The sequence below is a fragment of the Notamacropus eugenii genome, chromosome 1 (genome assembly GCF_028372415.1).
Source record: "Notamacropus eugenii isolate mMacEug1 chromosome 1, mMacEug1.pri_v2, whole genome shotgun sequence".
In the NCBI taxonomy this organism is placed as follows: domain Eukaryota; kingdom Metazoa; phylum Chordata; class Mammalia; order Diprotodontia; family Macropodidae; genus Notamacropus; species Notamacropus eugenii.
Window position 1 is genome coordinate 603,756,208 of NC_092872.1, and position 22,736 is coordinate 603,778,943.

Consider the following 22,736-nt stretch of genomic DNA (forward strand, 5'->3'; position numbering starts at 1 on the left):
AAGTTTCAAGAGTTACAAATATTGCCTTTCCATGTAGGAATGTAAACAGTTCAACTTTAGTAAGTCCTTTATGACTTCTCTTTGCTGTTCACCTTTTCATGCTTCTCTTCATTCTTGTGTTTGAAAGTCAAATTTTCTTTTCAGCTCTGGTCTTTTCATCAAGAATGCTTGAAAGTCCTCAATTACATTGAAAGACCATTTTTTCCCCTGAAGTATTATACTCAGTTTTGCTGGGTAGGTGATTCTTGGTTTTAGTCCTAGTTCCTTTGACTTCTGGAATATCCTATTCTATGCCCTTCGATCCCTTAATCTAGAAGCTGCTAGATCTTGCGTTATCCTGATTGTATTTCCATAATACTTGAATTGTTTCTTTCTAGCTGCTTGCAATATTTTCTCCTTGACCTGGGAACTCTGGAATTTGGCCACAATGTTCCTAGGAGTTTCTCTTTTTGGATCTCTTTCAGGCGGTGTTCTGTGGATTCCTTGAATATTTATTTTGCCCTCTGGTTCTAGAATCTCAGGGCAGTTTTCCTTGATAATTTCATGAAAGATGATGTCTAGGCTCTTTTTTTGATCATGGCTTTCAGGTAGTCCCATAATTTTTAAATTGTCTCTCCTGGATCTATTTTCCAGGTCAGTTTTTCCAATGAGATATTTCACATTATCTTCCATTTTTTCATTCTTTTGGTTTTGTTTTGTGATTTCTTGGTTTCTCATAAAGTCGTTAGCCTCCATCTGTTCCATTCTAATTTTGAAAGAACTATTTTCTTCAGTGAGCTTTTGAATCTCCTTTTCCATTTGGCTAATTCTGCTTTTGAAAGCATTCTTCTCCTCATTGGCTTTTTGAACCTCTTTTGCCAATTGAGTTAGCCTATTTTTCAAGTTGTTATTTTCTTCTGCATTTTTTGGGGTCTCCTTTAGCAGGGTGCTGACCTGCTGTTCATGCTTTGACTGCATATCTCTCATTTCTCTTCCCAGCTTTTCCTCCACCTCTCTAAGTTGATTTTCAAAATCCTTTTTGAGCTCTTCCTTGGCCTGAGCCCACAGAATATTTAGTCTGGGTGTTTGGGATACAGAGGCCTTCTATGTCTTTGCCTGATGGTAAGCATTGTTCTTCCTCATCAGAAGGGAAGGGAGGAGATGCCTGTTCACCAAGAAAGTAACCTTCTATAGTCTTATTTCTTTTCCCTTTTCTGAGCATTTTCCCAGCCAGTGACTTGACCTCTGAATATTCTCCTCACACCCACCTTGCCTCCTGATCCTCCCAGCCAGCACTTGGGGTCTGAGATTCTAATGCTGCTTCCCAGTCTCAGGGCTTCCGTAGGGGCGGGGCTGCTATTCAGTGTGAGATTAAGTTCAGGTACTCAGGTCAGGGCAGGGCCGCCTCACGGGCTCAGTTCCCTCAGGGGGTTTATGCAGAGACCTTCAACAATGGATCCAGGCTCCTGCCTGCTTGGGGAGCCCTGGTCTGCCTCTGCGTCAGCTACTGCCTCCCGAGGGGGCCCGAGTCATGGGGGCACCCCACTCCCCTCTCTGCCCACCAAGAAGACCCTCTCACCGACCCCCGTCATTTGTGGGTGGAGGGACCCACGCGGCCGCTGGAGATCCCATCCCCGAAGCCCGCTCAGATCTGTTCCTCTCCATGCCACGGCCGCGGCAGGGCTGGGCTGGGCTCCGCGTCCGCAGCGCGACGGACCTTTTGGGAGAGGTTTGCAGGTCCCTCTGGAACAGAAATCTCCTTTGCTCCACTGTGCTGTGGCCTCTACTACTCCAGAGTTCGCCGTGAGTTCCTTTTTACCGATGTTCTATGGGTTGTGGGTTTGGAGCTATGTGTATATGCGTCTTTCTACTCCGCCATCTTGGCTCCGCCCCCCCCCCCCCCTTCTAGTTTTTATCAAATTATTTTTTTCAGTTAACTTGCAACTCCTTTTCCATCTGTCCAAGTGTTCCTTTTAAGGAGTTATTTTCTCCAGTTAGGGTTTTGTACTTCCTTTTCCATAAGTCCAGTTGTCCTTTTAAATTCTTCTGTGATTTCTTTTTTCATATTTTTAAAGTCATTGGTCAGTTTTTCTTCTATTTCTCTGATTTGGCCTTTAAAATCCTTCCTGAGCTCCTCCCAGAATACTCTTTGTACTTCAGACCAGTTCATAGTCCCTTCTGAAGTTTCAGAGGGGAGTACAGTCTCAGTGCTGACCTCTTTGGTATTTGTGTTTTGGTCGTTGTCCCCATAGAAAGATTCTGTGGTCTTTTCTTTTCTGCTTTGCTTCTTACTCAATGATAATCACCCTTTTCCTGACTTTTAAAGTAGATCTCTACATCTGGGGCACAGAGGGCTCTGTCCCACAGTTCTTGTGCCTAAAACTTGAGACTTTATGAATTGTGGCCTCTGGTTCTTCCAGCTGGAAGCTGAAATGCTGCAGCTTACCTGGTGCTGAGCTGGCTGGTGTTGGAAAGCAGAGGCCAAGTGAGGTCTTTTGGGGTTTCCCTATGCTTACCCTGGAGCTTGCTCATTAAGTGTGGAGGAGGTGTGGTCTGGCCACAGGAGGTCTCCTGTGCTGAGCTTAGAGCCTAGACATGCTCATTGGTTGGTGATCCCGTCTGTGCTAGTGTATTCCCGATTCCCCTGGGGTGCTAAGGCACGCCTGGGTCCTGGTGTTGGTGGTTGCTGGCTTCACCCTCTTGGGACTCAGGATCTTCTCCTGGTTTGCTGAGGTGGGGCTCTCTGGGACAGCTCTGGTCCTGCACTGGTCCCCTTCAGCCACAGCAAGAGGGACCCTCCTTAGTGATCTTTCTAGCCTCACGGGCTAAGAGAGTGTTTGCCCCCTCTGCTGATCCCACTGTTCCAGGATTTTTCCCAGGGAGATATTCTCTGAGCTCATCAAGGAAAACAAGGGGAGGGAGATAGTAATTACTGATCACTCCACCATCTTGGCTCCCAGAACCGGAAATCCAATTTTTGCTATTTTGCCAAACGATTTACCGTAATCACTTACTTCTGGCTTCTAAAGGATAATACTTGTGTAATTTGTGGTGATGGTGAATTGCAGTTCCTGAATTGCATTGTAATCTCCTCCATTTCTACAAACAAATCTGCATGACTGACCTATTTCTTCAGTATTTCTATGTTAACATTTTCTTGACTGAGATAATATCAGGTGTCATTCACAGAGGGCTCTTTGATTCTGTTCTTGGATCTTAACAGTTTTGTAGGTTCTATCCAAAAGTAAATGAGTTTTCATTTACATTCCAAAGAATGTTAATAGCTATTACCATTATTCATTGAAGTGATATCTAATTATTCAAACAGTATTCTGTAGGTTTTTAATATTTATCATGTGCTCTGAAAATGCTGATATTCCTTTTTGGCCAGGAAATGTTATTCATCTTTGTATAGCTTAGGTGTAGGAGTGGGGAACCTGGCTTAGGGTAATGGACCCTGCCTCTTAATATTGTACAGTTTTTCATTAGCATATGGTTATGGCTCACTTTATGGTTTTGAAAGAATATATTAGAACTTGTATAGGTATTGGTTGATTTAAACATATTTTTCATATTCAACTTTGGTTGTTTAGAGTTTACATAGGGACCTAGAATTAGGAAGACCTAAGTTAGCATCCTGCCTCGTTGTGAAACTGTGGGAGAGTCACTTAACTTCTCTCAGCCTCAGTTTCCTTATCTGTAAAACAGGGTTAATAATATTACTTTCCTCACAGGGTAATTGTGTAGATCAGCTGTGAGCTAATCCTTCATCCATTGATTCAACATGACCATCAGGTTTGAGCTTTGACTTCAGTCTAAATCCTACCTTGGCGTATGTTAAATAATTTATGACATTTTGATAAGATTGGAGATAGATTTCACAAAATGAAGAAGCACTTTACGTGTTTCAGTGGAGCTGTATAGCTTGATGTCATCTGTTTACGTGAAGTGGTCAGTAAGATATTTTGGTTTGACTCCTTTAAAATGGAAGACTTAGTTTTATTTAGGAGAAGCTATGATTGAATTAGTCTACAGAATGGTAAGAGGCTTAAACTGTCTTCCTGAGAAACGCCGTGTTTTGTGTCAGTTGTTCTTGACGTTATTATATTAGCGGAGTGTTTTAAATAGAACATTTCATTTTCCCCAGGAACATACTCTAGAGCTCTGTAATTGGGTCTATTTTATGCAGTCTCTGTATACGAATAAGCCATGCAGGTGGTATTAAGTCAAACACTTCCCGGTAATCAGCAAAGGTAATGTAAATATTATGGCATTTGGGAGTGTTGTTCAGTAGTTACTTTAAGCATTAATAAATTCCTCTTCACACTTTGGGATGTCCTTTTTGCCATACCCTTTTTGTTCCATGATCATTATGTGAATTTGTATTAAAATTCCAGAGTTTGTATTAAAAGAAGATTCTTCGTAACTTCAGCTTTTCCCTCTTCAGACATTAGTAAATTCTTGATTTTATCCATTATTTTGTCTAATTTAGTCTTAGGTATCTAATTAATTTTTGTGATTCCCTGTAGTGGTCACCAATATGACTTGGAGCTAAAAGTACTGATAACAAAAATGAGTATGAATTCCTTGCTTTTCTTACTGTAATGGTGCATAATGAAAGCATTCATGTCTTTATTTTATGCATACTTGTGGTGTATCCACTTTAGTGGTCAATGCTATCAGCACTGAAGCATTTCAAGGAGGTGGGATATTGGTATTTCTGATGTGCTCCAGTGTAACTTGCCTAATTGTGATATCAGAATGTGAAAAAAAGTCACTTACTCCCGTCTTCCATGTTAAATTAATCATCACTATGGTTTTAATTAAAGTTAGCTTGCAAGTCTATGTTATTCTTTTTCTTAGATTCTTAGGAATTTTTTCTTTCCACTAGCCGGAATGCTAACTCAGTCCCTAGTATTGCCAGAACCTCACTGACTCGCGTTCAGGGTTCCTGCCAAACCTTCAGAGATAGTGTAGCAATCTCTAGGCACAGAATTTCCTTCATTGTGATATTTTCCCCATTAGCCTCACAATATAGAGGAAGGGTTTGACTTTGAGGAGGTGACTTTGCTACTGTCATCTTCTTTGATGGGTTCATATAGAGTTGATCTTGAGACAAATACCTCTCCTGTAAATCCTTTATATTTAGTGTTCTTTCTACTGTTTTACAGGTAAGTAAAATAACGACTTTTTTGTAACTGAATAAAAGGACTAGGAAAGGCTCCCTAAAAGCATACTTGGTACAACTCAAGTAACAGACAAAACAGCCTAAAGAATATATACTTTATCTTGTTTGTACATTATTTTCTTGTTGGGCAGATTTCTGTACTTTGAAAGCTTTTTGTTCCTTGTAACTTGGCAGTGTATTTGGCATGACAATATCTATTAAAATCTTTGTTTTTAAATTTTATGAATCAGTTATACTTGATTAGGAGTTCAGTCCATTGTTAATATTCTTGTTTCCGTAGAATTTGTTCGTTGAGTTCTTCAGAATTTTTTGAGGTTAATATTTTTAGTATGGAAATTGGTAGTCTTTCAATTCATAAAAAATAGTGATCTTCTGATATATAATTCTAGCCACCAGGTTATGTCTTGCTAAATATTGGTGGTGCTATATTTTCACAGCCTGCAGTGGTATGTTGTACTTTCTCCACTATTGCTTTTTTATAATCTACATTTCTTACCACCTCCATCTTTTTGAATTCAACCAAGGCCCAGAGGGCTGAAGTGACATTTGTCCTAGATTGCATAGCCAGTTAGATGGAGAGTTAGTATTAGATCTTGTGTTTCCTGATCCCTCTCTGACTAGTGTATTTTTCTATTTATGAAATTTTTTATATTATGCATCTAATCTACCCTACCAGTTAGTAAGTTCTTTGTGGCCAGGCATTGTACCCAATTCTTCCTATCACTCAGTTTTAAGGAGTGATTTTTCAAATTATAGGTATGTAGTCTATATTTGTTGAATGCATAGAACAACAGAATAGAGTAGCAGAAGCACTTATTACTATTTTAGCAAAGAAGATATTAAGTCCAAGTAAACTTTTAAAGTATAATGTAATTACAAAATTGTTAATATTTTTCTTCCTCCATTTTTAGGCAAGCACATGTCTATATAATTGCTGGAGCTTGTTTGTCTCTGGGTTTTCGGTTTGCTGGCTCTGAAAACTTAGCAGCGTTTAACTGTTTGGTAAGAAGTTTCTCTTTTTACTCTGTTGCTAAATAATCTTTAAAATGTCATTTTTAACTTTGAAATTTGCCCTTCACCTTTTTTATAGTACAAGTTTGCAAAAGATTTTATGAAGTGTTTGTCTGCACCCACAGCTTCCGTGGTAAGTTTGTTTCTTATTCCTTTAGAAATGGTGGAGTCCTAATAGAGCTGCTCCCAGTCCCAATAGTCTAACTTCATGGCAGACCCACTGTACCTGCTTAGCCTCCCTAGCCCCCTGACCGGCGTTCTAACTTCCTCACTGCTCACTAGAACAACAGATGTGTCCCTGGAACTCATAGTTCTCACAGAAATAACAGGCATGGGAACCTAAGCATGACCCCTAGACCCGTTCCCACAGGAGCAGGTATATTCTTATAGTTAATCACAATCACATCATCCATCTAGCCAAAGGCAAGACCATAGTACCTGACTATTTATCTTGACCAGACAGGACCCCAGTAGCTAACCAATTGGAGAGTAGCATGACCAGAATGTTTAACCACCAAAGCATAGATGGGATCCCTCCTCCATTACCTAATCCCTTAACAAACTCCTCCTGCCTTTTTAATATTAATCGTATTCCTAGAGTCTGTGTAAATTTCTGTTGTGTAATTGTCTCTCTATCCTGTAAAAATCTGTCTTGCTTTCTCTGAAGTTGCTGGTTCCTCTTGGAACTTAGCCCACTTTATGAGATGTGTCAATCTCAATAAATGCCTGTACTTGGATTAGAGGTGGTCTGACTCTGAATTTTTTGAGATGGATCTACTGCTACATATCAACAGGTTTTGCGGTCCCTTGGTTTAAACCTCAACAGAAATATAATGGAACTCTTATTGTAATAATGCACATGCATTGAGATAAAGGAAAAATTCAGTGATACTTTATTGCCACATTATTGATTATAATTGCAGTATTGCAGTTTAAGAGTTGCGTAAGTTGTGGCAAAATTATTCTTTTTCTGTTTTTGACAAATTCACTGCTTCTGTCTGTGTAAGTGGGGTAGATAGCAGATTCTTATCCAAAGAGAATAAATAAAGAAATGCCCAATGTCTGATGTGCTCTACAGAAACTCATGAAACGCTAATTTATATTCATTCCTACATTTTTAATTCCTCTAGTTAACCAGACTCTTTCCATAGAATTCAATTAAATGTACATTTGTTAAGCATCTGCCATGTGCCAGGCAATATTAGGCAATGAATCGACAGATATGGTTCTTGTCCTTGAGGATTTTCTAATCTGTTGATCCAGTGACAACACTATGTTTCTTATAAAAATTACCCAAATTTGTAATTCTCTAATGTTGGCCAATTTAGATGTGATTACAAAGAAGTATAGCAATAATAATTTTAATGTTGTGATTTCATTTATTGTACTTCAAGACAGGTCATTATAATTTAGAAACTTGCCTAAGTGTCGTGCTCCTCTCTCTTGCCATGGTCATGGCTGGCTCTGGAAACCTGAAAGTTCTCCAGCTTTGTCGCTTCATGCACAAGAAGACTGGTGGAGAAATGAACTATGGTTTCCATTTGGCTCATCATATGGCTCTTGGACTTCTCTTTTTAGGAGGAGGCAGGTAATAAATATAGTTTTTAAGAATACTTATTCCTGAAAGAAAATATTGTTTAATCTTTCATGTTCATGGGGAGGTATTGATAAGCATATTGCTTCTTAGTTCTGGCAGTGAACTGCAAATAATTTCCTTAATTCAGATTGATTTTTTTTTAAGCCTGCATTGTAGTCTCTTGAAAGCAGTCTTTAATATGTTCACCATCATAATATATATATATAGGTCTGCATCTATATCTGTCTACTCACACTCACACTCACACACAGACACACACACACACACAGACACACACACACACACACACAGAGAAATCTGCTTATCTGTATTATAATTTTGTAGGACCTTAGTTCTTGGAAGGAAATTACAGTGGATTATTGAATTTTTAGCAGTAAACTACATTTAACTGTTATCTAAACCAAGATTTGTAGTTCAAAATCCTTAACTTTGTCAGAATGAAATTTGAAAACTGACTTTTGTGGTTGTTCCCCAAAAAAACAAAAAAAAGGAACTAACGAATAGCCCTACTTTTAAACATATGCTTTTATTTTGATTTCTGTTTTTATAAAGCAGAATGGATAAAACCTGCTGAAATTCTTAAGGAAGATTAACAATACATTTACAATATATTTAAATAGAAACATATATATAATATATATATTTAAATATAAATATATGTAAATAAATATATTTATTTGGAGACGTAAGTAAAGAAAAGGAATTATTCAGCTACACTTAGTTGGCCTATCTGCTTATTTTCAAACATATAAATATTGCCATATTTGTCAGAATATAGTTCACATTTTTTAACCCACATATGGCTTACATAAAATTTGAAGGGGTGCTTATATTATTGTCAAGTTTGTTGTTGCCGGTGTTGTTTTAGCATATGCCTACATATTTTTTCCTTTCAAAGGGATTTCATTTTAAGATGGTGTCCTAAGTTTGCAGGTATAAGGTTGGCAAGGGGCTGATGCGCAACATCTCAGGCCAGTTCGTTATTATTTCTCTTTAATTACAAATGTACTAAAATCAAAAGTATATGTGGGCTTAGATGATTGGCATTATGATTTGCAGAATTCTAATTGCAAATAACTTGAAACTGGAACAAAGAAATAATAAGGAGAAGTCAAATAATTCTTTTTATTTTTACTAACAATTTCTATATACATATGGTAGTCCTTGTCTTAAATATATGTGTGGAATCAAAGTGGTCGACAATTAATATAGTCCTGCTTGAATGATCTTAGGATAAATACATGGCAACATGATAAATTATGAACTGAAGTAAACCCTTCAGCTATACTTTATATATTCAAGTAACATCAAAATGAGAGTTTTCTGGTTTAATCAAGCTTTGAAAAATCATTTGTGTCATTGAGAAGAAAGAAATCAAAACTTGGGAAATGGATCCTACAAAGAGAATTTTAGAGGATTGGCAGATTTTAATTCTAAAAGAAATCTGATGGGGATGCCATTTAGATATACAATCTAGAAACTGGAGGATGGAGTAATTGTAGTTTTATGTATCTGCCTGTTCTTGATATATACTTCCTTTTAACACTTATTAAATATTAATTAAAAATGTATTTTAAATTCTGAAGTGCCATAGAAATGCATTTTTATTGTTGCTACTTAAATTATGTCACTACTAACAGCCTGAATTTAATAGCTCTAATCACAAAGCTATGGAGTGTCTATACTGTGACTAGGGGTTCTTTTTGTTGCTTTGTTTTTACTTTAATTTTCAGACCAACGTTCTTTCTATTCTGCTCTGCTGCCTTTCATATGTTATCACATTAAATTTAAAAGAATGATTATGGGATACTAGGAATGGTGTTTTTTGTTTTTATTATCTGTATTAAATTTGCTGTTTTTTAAATTCCTGGAACTTTATTGTTTACCCATGTGAATATCTGTCTGAATGTCTTTCCCTTGATGACAAAATTAAAGTTTAGATATCTGCCCACAAATATTTAAATTAAGGACTAGGTATATGAAAGGGAAATTCATTTGTCAGTTTTTTAGTTACTGTAGCCTAACTAATAAAAAATTCCATTGATTTAAAAATAAAAGTAAAGAATCTTGAGGGGAAACACCATGAGGCTTGGAGTAAAAAGATTTGTTTCAAGTTCAGCTCCATTGCTTAGCTTGCTTGTCTGACATTGAACAAATCATTTAAGAATCTGTTTATCTGTGAAGTGGTCATGAAAGATGTAATGGAAAAAGAGCCAGCCTTAGAATCAAGAAAATTTGGGTTATAGTCCCACCTCTGACACCAACTAGCTCTTTGACCCTCTGTGCTACAGGAACTAAGACAGTAAGTTGACTACTCCAGGCTCCTGTCATCACTATAATGCTTTGCCATAGAACAGGTACTTAATAAAAATTTGTTGAATTAATTTAATCCCCTCTTTATCTTGCCATACTTTTTCACTCTTGAGTCATTAAGTATAAATGTATTTATTTTGGGGCAGGTATTTCTACATTTCGTGTGCATGCCATTGATGTCCTAGAAATTCTTCACCCAAGCTATAGAATTTTGAAAAGCCCAGGGTTGCTTATTATGTGATTATGAAATTAAGATCCAGGAAAATAATTTTAGATCTAAAATATGTAATTGCAGTCTAATGGTCAAAAATTTAGCTTGAAATCATCACAAATTCTGTTGCTCTCCTTGCAGAAAATTAGCTTTAGTGTAATTTAGATCCTACTTCAGAGGGAAACTTGGGAAATGAAACAACACAAGAGTATAGATGTAGAGTTGAAAGAGTCTTCAGAGGCCGTCCACTCTAACCCTTTCATTTTACAGATAAAAAGCCAAAGGTCATACACGTTATAGGTGGGAGAACTGAGACCTGAATCCAGTCTCTCTGAAAGTCCAACATTTTTGTTCTAAAACACATGATAATGCTGTCTTCCATTTTGTTACTAATTGGACAGACAAATTATATACAGGGTTCAAGGATGTAAGCATAGAAAATATTGATTGTATTTTGTGATATATACAGGATGAAATAAAGTGTGCAGTCTGTACCCCTGAGTGTCTTGCTAGTTGAACACCTTACTTATAAAGCAGCTAAGTGACTCAATGGATAGAGTTCAGAACCTGGGTTCAAATCTGAACTTTGAACCAGAGTTCAAATCTGGCCTCAGACCCTTCCTAGTTGTGTGATCCCAGGCAAGCCACTTAACCTCTCCGAATCTCATTTTCCTCATTGTTAATAATAATAGCACTTACCTCTCAAGGTTGTTGTAAGGATGAAATGAAATATTTGTAAAGCTCTTTGAAAACCTTGAAGTGCTATATAAGTATTAGTGGTTATAATGAAGCCACTGGAATTTTAGACAGAAAGATACAAAAAGCAAGATAATTGCTTAGCTAATTAAGAAATAGTTTGTGTTCTGTGAGCAGCAAGATGGTGGAATAGCCATTTTCTCCAATCTCAATTAAATTAATTTAGAGGTGTAGAAATATTTCAAGCAAATATAAAAAGGCAAAAATAATCGATACATCCTTTACAAACCATAATAGAATAAAAATAGAAATTGTTACAGGAACCCACAAACAAAATATACAGACCCAAATGGAGACTTAAGAATGAAATTTTAAATAATGAGTGGAACTGTGTAAAAAAAAAATGGTGAAGTAACATACCAAAATTTCTAAGATGCTGCTACAGTGGTTCCTCAGGGGAAAAATCATAGCCTTTCAATTATAGGTTAATGCATAATAGAAAAAAGAGAAGATTAATGAACAGTAAACATTTAAAAATTAGAAAATCATCAAATAAACTTAAAATAAGAACAAAAGAGGAGAATATTAAAAATTAGAGAGTAAATAAATTGGAAATAGCTCCACAGTGATGATAAATAAGAGTAAAAGCTGGTTCTTTGAAGAGAATTAAAATTGATTAACCTTTAGACAATCTGATTAAAAGGAAGCAGTAAATCAAATCAACAAAATAGCAGATGAGCAAAGTGAAATATAGCAGAAACAGAAAGAATTAAAATAATCAGAACATATAGATGATATCTTCAAAAATATAATACCCAGATTCTTGGAAGACCAGGTAGAGATCTTAAATAACACCATATCAGAAAAGGAAATAGATCCAGCTGTAAATAAACTACAAAAAAAACAAATGTCCTGGACTTGAAGAATTCATGGGAGAATTCTATCGAAGATTAAAAGAATATTTTGTACCTATACATCACAAATTAATTTTTAAAAAATTAAGAAATCACCCTACCAGAGTCCTTTTTGTGACGCAAATACAGTCCTGATACCTAAACCTGGGAAAGATAAATCACAGAAAGACAATTGTAGAAAATTATCATTAATGAACATTGATTCAAAATTTTAAAATTAAGTCCTATCAGACCACAATAATTTATCCAAGAAATCATTTATTATGCTCAATTGGGATTTATTAGTGAGGATGCAGGTTAATGGCATGTTAATGCATGTTGATAATAATTAATCTTATTGAAGACTAAAACAACCAAAACCACATGATCATCTCAGTGAATGCAGAAAAAACCTTTAACAAAGTACATCCCTCTTTTATGTTAAAAATCCAACTAAATATAGGCATAGAAGGGCCTTTTTTTAATATCATAAAAGCAAAAAATAAGTATCCCATGCTTTTGGTATGCACTGGAACCTTTTTTAGTAAATTTGAGAATGGAGAAAAGGGATACCTATTCTCTCCACCATGAAATTGTTTTAGAAATGCTGATAATAGCAATAAGATAAAGAGGAAGGAATTAAATAATGATAGGCAAAGAGCAAATAAAACTATCCATTTGTTAATAACATGGGGATTTATTTGGAAAACCCTAAGGAAGCAGTAAAGTTATTAATTGAGATAATTACTTCAAGAAATTTGCTGGCTGCCAAAACCTCAAAAATCAATAGCATTTCTATATATTAATAAAATGTAAAAAGCGATAATAGAAAGGGAAATCCGCTTCCAAATAGCTACAATATGCATAAAATATCTGGTAATAACCCTCTTAAAACACACAAAAGACATGTAGAAATGCAATTACAAAGCATCCTTGAAGAAATGAATAACATCCTAAAGAGTTGCAATGCCAATATGGTAATGACAGTGCTACCCAAATTAATACTTTTAGTGCTATGTGGAATCAAGTTACCAAGGAGATACTTTATAGAACCTGATAAAGTAGTGATAAAATTTATTTGGAAAAACAAAAGACGTCAAACATTAAGGGAAAAAAAGTAAGGACTGACACTTCCAGACCTCAAACTATATTCATCATCATCAGAACCAAGTGATATTGGTTAAAGGATAGAGAGGTAGATCAGTGGTACAGATTAGACAAAGGAAATTTAGAAACAATAGAAGTAAATAGCCCAATGTTTGATAAAGTGGAAAAACATAAGCTATGTATGGGAAAGCTCCATATTTGATTAAAGACTTTTTGGAAAACTGGAAAGTAGTCAGGCAGTAATTAGGCTTAGACCAACATCTTAGACTCTATACCACAGTACTTTCAAAATGTGTGTGTGACTGATATTAAAGATCCTAAAGACAAGTGAGCAGAAACAAGCCATCTTCCTCTCACATGTAAATACAGAACTTGTAAAAAGCATTATTATTACTTGCTTTTGTGTTTAGATGGATAACTGTACAGAATTTTTGATAATGTGACTTCATTTTTCTTCATGTATTTATCACTCTATATTTTGCTGGAGAAGAAAAAAATAGGCCATTTCAAGTTTAAAAGAGTTTTATTCCATCTGTGGTGTATTAGAATATGGGAGTAAGATGAAATTACTGTACCTCTTTTTAATACTTGTAATAGTCTCTGGATTCATGTTTGGAGAAGATTTATAAACTTTATTTCTTTTTGAAAATGCAAATGAAAAATGTTTGAAAATAGAAAGGTGGAAACTATTATCTCTGGAATCTTGCTTCTTTAATCTAGGGAATCATTTGACTTTGTTTTGACTAATTCTAAAGTGTCTGTTAAAGAAAGCTTCTGTTTATTTGAAAGATATTTGTGCACCTGTTCATATTCCAGATAGCCACAGTATCCAAACTTTCAGATTGTCTGGCTGTAATACCTGTAATAAGGCCTTGAATCTTTTTTTGCAGATATTCTTTGAGTACTTCAAATTCTTCAATTGCTGCTCTTCTTTGTGCACTTTATCCCCACTTTCCAGTTCATAGCACTGATAATAGGTGAGTTTGATAATTTCATTCAGTATCCTATTTTCACGAATTCTTTAAAGAGAAATTTTCTAATTGTTTTTGGTTTTATAGGAATGTAGTTTTAAATTTTCAAATATGGAAACAATGGCTCTGTCATTTGGAGAGACTTTTCTTTTACTTTTTACATGTTTACTTTCCCATATCTTAGTTTGTTACCTTGCTTCAGATTTCAAATCTTGGGATTTATGGATAGATTTCAGGGGGTCTGTAAACTTGGACAGAAAAAAATCCTATTATTTCAACATAATCAATTTCCTTTGTAATTCTGTGTGGGGGAGTGCCTTTAAAAACTTTATTTTGAGAACAGGTCTATCCGTATAGTTCAGGTTACCAAAGGGGTCCAAAACTCCTACCTTAATTGCTGTTAGAGCATGATGTTACCACACTCAAAACCATAGATTCATTTCCTAATTAACCCCCCTGTTCAGTGGGTTACTACTAGAAAACCAGCTTAAAATGCATAATGTACTAATGCTGAGTTAATAGATTTCATTTTTGTATTTTAAAGTCTTGCAGAACTTTGCAATAGCTATAACAATTTATTAAGACTTCAGATGTTAAATATCCTGAAGGAAGTTTTTGGAATTAATTTTCTGTTGTGGTTTTATTAGTTGTTTATGGTCAAATAGGTCTCTAATCAATTTTGTAATCATTATTTTGAAAATTAATATTTAGGCTCTTGGATGATAGTAAGTTCTGTCTTCTCTGTATTAATATACTACAATGATTATATCTGTATGCAAATATATATTTTTTTTGTATGTATGTCATATATTAAAATGTATCCTCTTTATTCCTGGATATCTGAACTAATGTCAAGTATAAGGTCATAAATAATAAAAAAAACGGTGAGTCATTCCCATATATTTTTATTTGGCATTTCAGGGTAATTATATGGATACTTTTCCTTTTAAGCTCAGCCCTTGCTTCCTCTTAACTCTTCTCTATTGCTGGCAGCTTTGGACTCCATTGGAGGTCCCTGTTTGCCTTGAATAGTTTTCAAATAATCTACTTGTGGATAACAAAGAGTTGATTATGATGTGAAATCTTTATCAGCATTTTATGCCCAAGTAGCCAGATTTTTTGTATCACTTGCTTAGTATAACCAGTATAAGTTTCAACACGTTTTGAAACTGCCCCTTCGAAAATGACAGTACTGAGTGGCAATGATGTTAGATTTATAGGAAAATTATGTTCTTGTTACTCTATGGAAATATGGTATAAAAAATTTTTTTTTCTGGTACAAGAAATCCAAATTTATTCATTCCTTTTAAGGTAACTAGGCAAATTCAGGCTCACTATTATATTAAAGCCAACCCACTTTGGCATCACCACCTCATAAATAAGATTACTGCTGTTTTTTAAAGTGATGTCAGTTTATTATGTGACATGAATAGCAGTGTCCTGAGCATAAACATAGTTTCTTTTGTTGAAGGAAACTTTTTACAAGTTCAGTGGCTCATTGGGCAGATATAATACAATACTGTGTTAGCTCCTTAAGAGGAGGAACTTTTTCATCATTGTCTTTTTATCCCTTACAACAAGCACAGTGCTGGGAGGAACCTTAGAGACTGTAGAGTTCAACCCTCTTGTTTTACAGATGAGAAAATTGAGGCTGGAAAAAGTTGTGACTTGCCTAGGATCACAGAGCTAGTAAATGTCTGAGTCAAGAACTAAACTCAGGTTTTTCTGACTCAAAGAACAGCACTTATGGTACCAAAGACCTTGGAGGTATCCCATGTAATACCTTCATTTTACAGATGAGGAAACTGAGGTCCAGATTTATTAGATGACTTGCCCAGGGTACACACAGGGAGTAAGTAGCCTCGCATAGATTTAATCCCTGGTCTTTTGACTCTTAATCCAGTCCTGTGACATTGTGACTCAGATATACCTCATAGTGATCATATTTACCATGAGTGGCTGGTAGTGAAAACCAGGCCATATAAATTTTTCTCATCAATGTACTTTTACATATCTCTCTGGGATTACATGGTTCTCTTTGTTTTTTTCTCATTTCTAGAAGTAGTGTCAGTGTTCTCTGGTATCGGCACAGTTTAAACTTTATCACTCAGATACACAGTGACACACTCATCAAAAAAGAGGGGCTTTAGATTTACCTTTCCCAAAATCAAGGTTCATTTTACAATACCATAGCCTAGTGCTGAGAGGTTCCTTCAGCTTTACTTCTTATCCCTATATCTGACTTCCCTCTACCACAGCAGTCCTTGTTTCTACTTGTATATCTTGTAACAGCCACTTCTCTGATCCCATAGTCATGGCTTCTTTCTTGGACTCTATACCACTAGCTTATAATTGGACTCCCAACTTCCAGTCTCACTCTTCTTCAATCCCATCTTTTAAACAGCTGCCAAAATGTTTTTAAAGCACAAACCTGGCTGTCTCCTTTGCTTAGATTCCCTCTTGCTTTTAGGACAAAATAAAAATTTTGGGCATTTAAAGGCTTTCTTGGCTTGGCTCTAGCTTAGCCTTCCAGATTCATTTATTATTACTCTCCCTTCACTCACTCTCTTTTGCAGCAAACTTACCTAGCATTTTTTTTTTACTAAACAGCTCCTGCCTCCCTGTCATAGCACACTCTGGCCTTCAAACTTGAAATGTATTCTTTTCTCACCTCTGTGACTTAGAACTCTTAGCTTTCTTCAGAACTCAACTTAGGTGCCTCTACCTACTGGAAACCTTTCCTCATTCCCGGAGTTGTTAGTGTCCTCTTCCTCCTCAGATTGTATTGTATTGATCTGTTTTAATGTTGTATCCTTTTAGTGAACGGTAAGGTTCTTGATGGCAGAAACTGTTTTTAACTTTTTCTTTGTCTCTCTAGTGCCTGGAACAATACTATACCCATAGTAAGTCCCTAATAAATACTTAGTTCAAGCCGAATTGAATTTATTTGGTAGTGGTTTTGATAATACTATTTTGTAGTATATTTTCAAATTAGGTAGCACCAAACCACTCTTATGCTTGTTATAAGATATATCAGTTGCTCATGGGTAGGCTGAGCTAATATGATAAAAATGATAATTGTACCTAAATTTTTACTTATTCAGTGCCATACCAATCAAAGTACCAAAAATTATTTAATAGAGCTAGAAAAAATAATAAAATTCATCTGGAAGAGTGAAAGGTCCAGAATATCAAGAGAATTGGTGGAAAGATATGCCAGGAAAGGTGACCTAGCCATACCAGATCTTAAATTGTATCATAAAGCAGCAATCATCAAAACTACTTTGTACTGGCTAAGAAATAGAGTGATGGATCACTGGAATAAGTTAGTAGTCAATACCTATACTAATCTACTATTTAATAAACTCAAAGTCTCCAGCTTCTGGGATAAGAACTCACTATTTGACAAAAACTGAAAAATAATATGGTACAAACTAGGCATAGACCAATATCTTACACCATATATGAAGACAAGGTCAAAATGGGTACATGATTTAGATATAAAGGGTGGTACTATAAGCAGATTAGGAGAGCAAGGAGTGAGTAGTTTACCTGTCAGATCTATGAGAATGGAAGAATTTATGACTAAACAAGAGATAGAGAACATTATGAAATGTAAAATGGATAGCTTCAATTATGTTAAATTACAAAGGTTTTACGGAAACAAAGCCAACCAAGATTAGAAGGGAAACAGAAAGCTGGGAAATAATTTTTACAGCCAGTGTCTCTGATAAAGGTCTCATTTCTAAAATATGTAGAGAACTGAGTCAAATTTGTAAGAATATGAGTCATTCCCAACTGATAAAGTCAAAGGATATAAACAAGCAGTTTTCAGACAAAGAATGGAAACTATCTGTAGTCATACAAAAAAATGCTCTAAATCACTATGGATTAGAGAAACGCAAATTAAAATAACTCCAAGGTACCACATCATACCTATCAGATTGGCTAACATGACAAAACAGGAAAATGATAAATGTTGGAGAAGATGTGGGAAAATTGGAATACTAATGCATTATTAATGGAATTGAGCACTGATCCAACCATTCTGGAGCGCAATTCGGAGCTATGTCCAAAGGGCTTATAAAACTGTGCACAACCCTTTAATCTAGCAATGCCACTTCTAGGTCTGTATCCCAAAGAGATCATAATAATGGGACAAAAATAATTATAGCAGCTCTTTTTGCAGTAGCAAAAAATTGGAAATTGAAGGGAAGCCCATCAATTGGGGAATGGTTAAACAAGTTGTGGTGTATGAATGTAATGGAATATTATTGTTTTGTAAGGAATGATGAGCAGGTGAATTTCAGAAAAACCTTGGAAGATTTATCTGAACTGATGTTGAGTAAAGTGAGCAGAACCAGGAGGACAGGGAGAACATTGTACACAGTAACAGCAATATTGTGCGATGACCAACTTTGATAGACTTAGCTCTTCTGAGCAGTGTGGTGATCTAAGACAATTCCAAAAGACTGAATCTGCAAAATGCTATTCACATCCAGGGAAAGAACTATGAAGTCTGAATGCAGATCAATACTATTTTCTCTCTTTTTTGTTTTTTCTTTCTTGTGGTTTTCCATTTCTTTCTGATTCTTCTTTGAGACATAACTAATGAGGAAATATGTTTAATATGATTGTACATGTATAGGCTATATCAGATTACATGCCATCTTAGGTGTTGGGGGGTAAAATTTAGAACTCAAGATTTTATGAAACTATTGAAAACTTATTGAAAAACTTATTGAAAACTAAAAATAAAAAAATTAAAATAAGTAAAAGTGAGAGAGAGTAGGCAAGATCTCTGAGCATGAGAAATTCAAGATTAGTGATGATAAACAAGAGACTTTTAACACATTTAACAAAATGAAAATACAAAGTAATACATCAGTATGTATGCCACTACTGAAGGGTATGCAGCAAGTTCAATATAAAATGGAGCAAAGAATTCTGCTTTTAGTGATTGACAGTAAAGTATCTGTCAAGGCAAAAATAACTTATGGACTTTAGTTTTAGATTATGCGGTTTAACAGAAAACGAAAGAAACTATCAAAAAGCATGAGGAAGTACAGACATTTTTATGTTCTTTCTAATGGTGGTGGTGGGGTTTACTAAGGTTGGGCATGTAGTCTTATGTTCTTTATGTAGTGGAGGAAGACAGGAAGGAAGGAAGTTTCTTTTTGATTTATAAAACTTAAAAATAAAAATAAAGATGATGAATATATTAATCTTACCTTGATTCTTAAGGAAATAAAGCAATCTTTGCCTCCCCTTAAATGGGGATTAGAGTGAATAAAGGCAACTGAAAGCCTCTCCATCAAATGGTTATTTTGGTGAGAAAGATAACTCAAAAATCCTCCCCCCCTCAAATTATGACCTTGTAGGGAAAAATACTAGAATTTTAATTTACAGCTCTTAATTACAATGCCTGTAATTTTTGGAATAGCATAATATGATATAATTTAACAGTGGCGATATTGGCAATCTTTGTTTTACCTTAGTATTATTAGGAAAACTTTTAGTGTTTCTTAGTTACAAATAATGTTAGTTATCATGAAAACAATTTGGTAGTAGTTTTGAAATTAGCAAATTAGGTGATTGAAATAAACTGGATAAAGAAGAATCAGCAACAATTGAACTTAACAATTTAACTTTAGGTTAACAACTTATCGACTTAACTTTTGGTAAACCAAAGAGCATAAAGCATTTGGAAAAGAATTATCTATTTGACAAGAACTGTGTGGAAAACCAGAAAGCAATTTGACAGAAATTGAGTTCAGACCAGAAGCTTGTCACATGCCACACAGTAAGATGAAAGTGGATATGGTACCTAGAATATTCATGATTGTACCACTAAAAAGTTAGTAGAGAATCAAATCAGATACCATGATATCATTTTAAAAAATACTTTTATTTAACAGAGTATACTCATGACAGCCCTTTAAAGTAGATAGCATAAGTATTATCATCTCTACAGAAAAGGAAACTAAGGCTCTTAGAGATTAATGACATCCCAGTGGCAAAGCTAAAATGCAAATCAAGGTCTTTGATTCTTTTTTTTATTGTGAACTTAATGATCATCAACAAACTTTTCAATGTATAGAGAAATTTTTGCTTCAAAAAACTCTTGAGAGTGATGTCCAAGATATGTTGGGAGCTAACACAAATGTGGAAGACTAAAAGCCATTATCTAGAGAATATGACCAAAGGCTATAAATAAACAGTTTTTGAAAAAATAATTGTAAACTGTTAAAAAAACACATAGTTTCTCCAAAGAACTAATAAGAAAAGTGGCAATCAAAACAGTTCTGAAGTTTCACCTCACTCCAAGGAAAGTGGCCAAGATAAACAGAGGAGAACAGTCAGTTTTAGAAGGGATGTGAAGTGGAAAAGAGACACACAAACAAAATACTCTTCTAGTCTTCCTGGAAGGCAGCTTGTATGTATGTCAAGAAATGACTAAGTGTCCATACCCTTTGATCCATTTATCCCACTGCTAGTGATGTACTCCATGAGTTCAAAGGAGATCATATAACTCTGAATATCTGTGTACAACCTGGTGGTTTTTTATATGTGTTTGTATCTGTATAGATATACATGTATGCATTTACATACATGCATGCACATATATAAACATATATACATGCATATATTGATTGATACATATAAGCACAGAGGCAGTAAATTTCAGATGTACATTTGTGACTGAACCCCTTGTTGGGATCTTTCCTTCTAAACTTCCTTCTGTTTTCTTCTGTGGATTTAAAAAAAATGCTTGAATGATCCTCTTTTCTTTAAATTCTTTTTTTATAACTCTGTTGCTAGTGCTACTCTTCTCCCCATAACTCTAGTCTTCCAGTGCCCCCTCCCCACAATACAAAAAAAGAAAAATGCAATCTTTATAGCAAGTAAGTAAAGTCAGTCAAAAGACATTCCCTTGTTTATCATACCCAGAAAGGTATCTTATTCTGCACCTTGAATCCTTTATTTTCTTCTTAGGAAGTAGGTAGAATCTTTGGTCCTCTACAATCATAGTTGATCATTGCATTGATCAAAGTTGTTGAATTGGTTTGCTTTGTCATTTTGTTGTTGTTCATTCGTTGAGTCATGTGTGACTCTTCATGACTCCATGGATTAAGTTTTCTTGGCAAAATTATTGGATTGGTTTACCATTTCCTTCTCCAGTTTTATGCAGGCAGGATTTTAGTGACTTGCCCAGGGTCACACAGTTTGTAAATATGTGAGGTCACATTTGAACAGACCTTTCTGACTCCAGATTCAGTACTTTATCCACTGTGTCACCTAGCTGCCCCAGTCATTACTGTATAAATATTTTTCCTGGCTGTGCTCATTTCACTCTGCATCAGTTCATACAGTTCTTCCCAGGTTTCTCTGAATCCATCCCTTTCATCATTTCTTATGGCAAAATCCCATTATATTTATATATTGCAATTTGTTCTGCCATTCCCCAGTTAATGAACACCCCTTTTGTTTTTAGTTCTTTGCTACAGCAGAAAGAGCTGCTATCAGTAGTTTTGTACTTATAGATCTTTTCCCTCTTTCTTTGATATCTTTGGGTTATAGGACTGGTAATGGTTTTACCAGGTCAAAAGGTATACACAGGTTAGTGACTTTAAAAACATTGATCCCTGCTAAACCAGTTCATAGTTCTACCAAGTTTACCTGTGTGCCTGTTTTCCCCCAACTCTTCCAACACTTGTCATTTTCTTTTTTAATATCCTTCCCAGTCTGGTAGGTAGGAGGTGGAATCTCAGATGAGGTTGATATTTATTTAGCATTTCTTTGAATAGTGAATTCAAGCATTTTTTTCATGTGGTTGTTGAAAGCTTGGTTTTCTTCCTTTGAGAGTGAACTATTCATGTCCTTTGTTGATTTATTTGTTGGGGAATGGCTGTCATTCATATATATATTTATATGAGTTGCTTATATAGCTGGGATTTGAGGTCTATGTCAGAGGAATTTCCTACAAAGATTTTTTCCAGGTTAACTGTTTCCTTTCTAATATTAACTGCATTGATTAGGTTGTGCAAAAACTTAAAAATTTTTTATATTATCAAAATTGCTTATCTTTTGTGATCCTTTTTATCCCTTGTCTGATATGAACTCTTCTCTTATCCATAGTCTGAAAGGTATTTTTATTTTCTTCCTTGCTCCTCTAATTTATTTGTAATGTGACCTTTTATATCTAGGTCATATATCCATTTGGAGCTTATTGTGGTATATGGTGTGAGATGTTGTTCTAAACCTAATTTCTGCCAGACTGCTTTCCAGTTTTCCCAGCAGTTTTTGTTAAATGGTGAGTCTTTATCTCAGTAGTTGCGGTCTTTGGATTTATCAAACACTGTTACTATGTTTTTTTTCTTCTGTACAATAGATGCTTAATCTGTTCCCTTTGATTGACTTTACTATTTTTTTAGCTTATACCTAATAGTTTTGATGATTACTTCTTTGTAGTATGACTTTGAGATCTGGTACTGCTTGCTCCTTTTCTTTTCCACCTTTTTTTTCTTTATTTCTCTTGAGAATCTTGGATTTTTGTTCCTTCAAATGAATTTTTACAATGTTTTTTTCTAGTTCTTTAACTCTGGTGGTTTCATTGGTTTGTCACTGAAAAAGTATGTTAATTGACGTAGCATTATTATGTTGACATGGCTCAATCATGAACAAGTATCTCTCTACTTGTTTTAGTCTGTCTTTTAATAAAGAGAGTTTTTTAGTTGTATTTATGCTTCCTTCATAGAACTTTTTGTAG

At 35.1% G+C, this 22,736-nt stretch overlaps 1 protein-coding gene across 2 annotated transcripts in view; it reads left to right on the top strand.

The window, feature by feature from the left end:
* Positions 1 to 22,736, top strand: part of ANAPC1 (anaphase promoting complex subunit 1) — a 166,810-nt gene that overhangs the window by 112,046 nt on the left and 32,028 nt on the right. For both annotated transcript variants that reach the window (XM_072634682.1, XM_072634684.1), the window contains 4 exons: positions 6,079 to 6,169; positions 6,258 to 6,311; positions 7,573 to 7,766; positions 13,886 to 13,972. In XM_072634682.1, the coding sequence (XP_072490783.1) occupies positions 6,079 to 6,169; positions 6,258 to 6,311; positions 7,573 to 7,766; positions 13,886 to 13,972 (426 nt within the window). The remainder of the gene's footprint in view (positions 1 to 6,078; positions 6,170 to 6,257; positions 6,312 to 7,572; positions 7,767 to 13,885; positions 13,973 to 22,736) is intronic.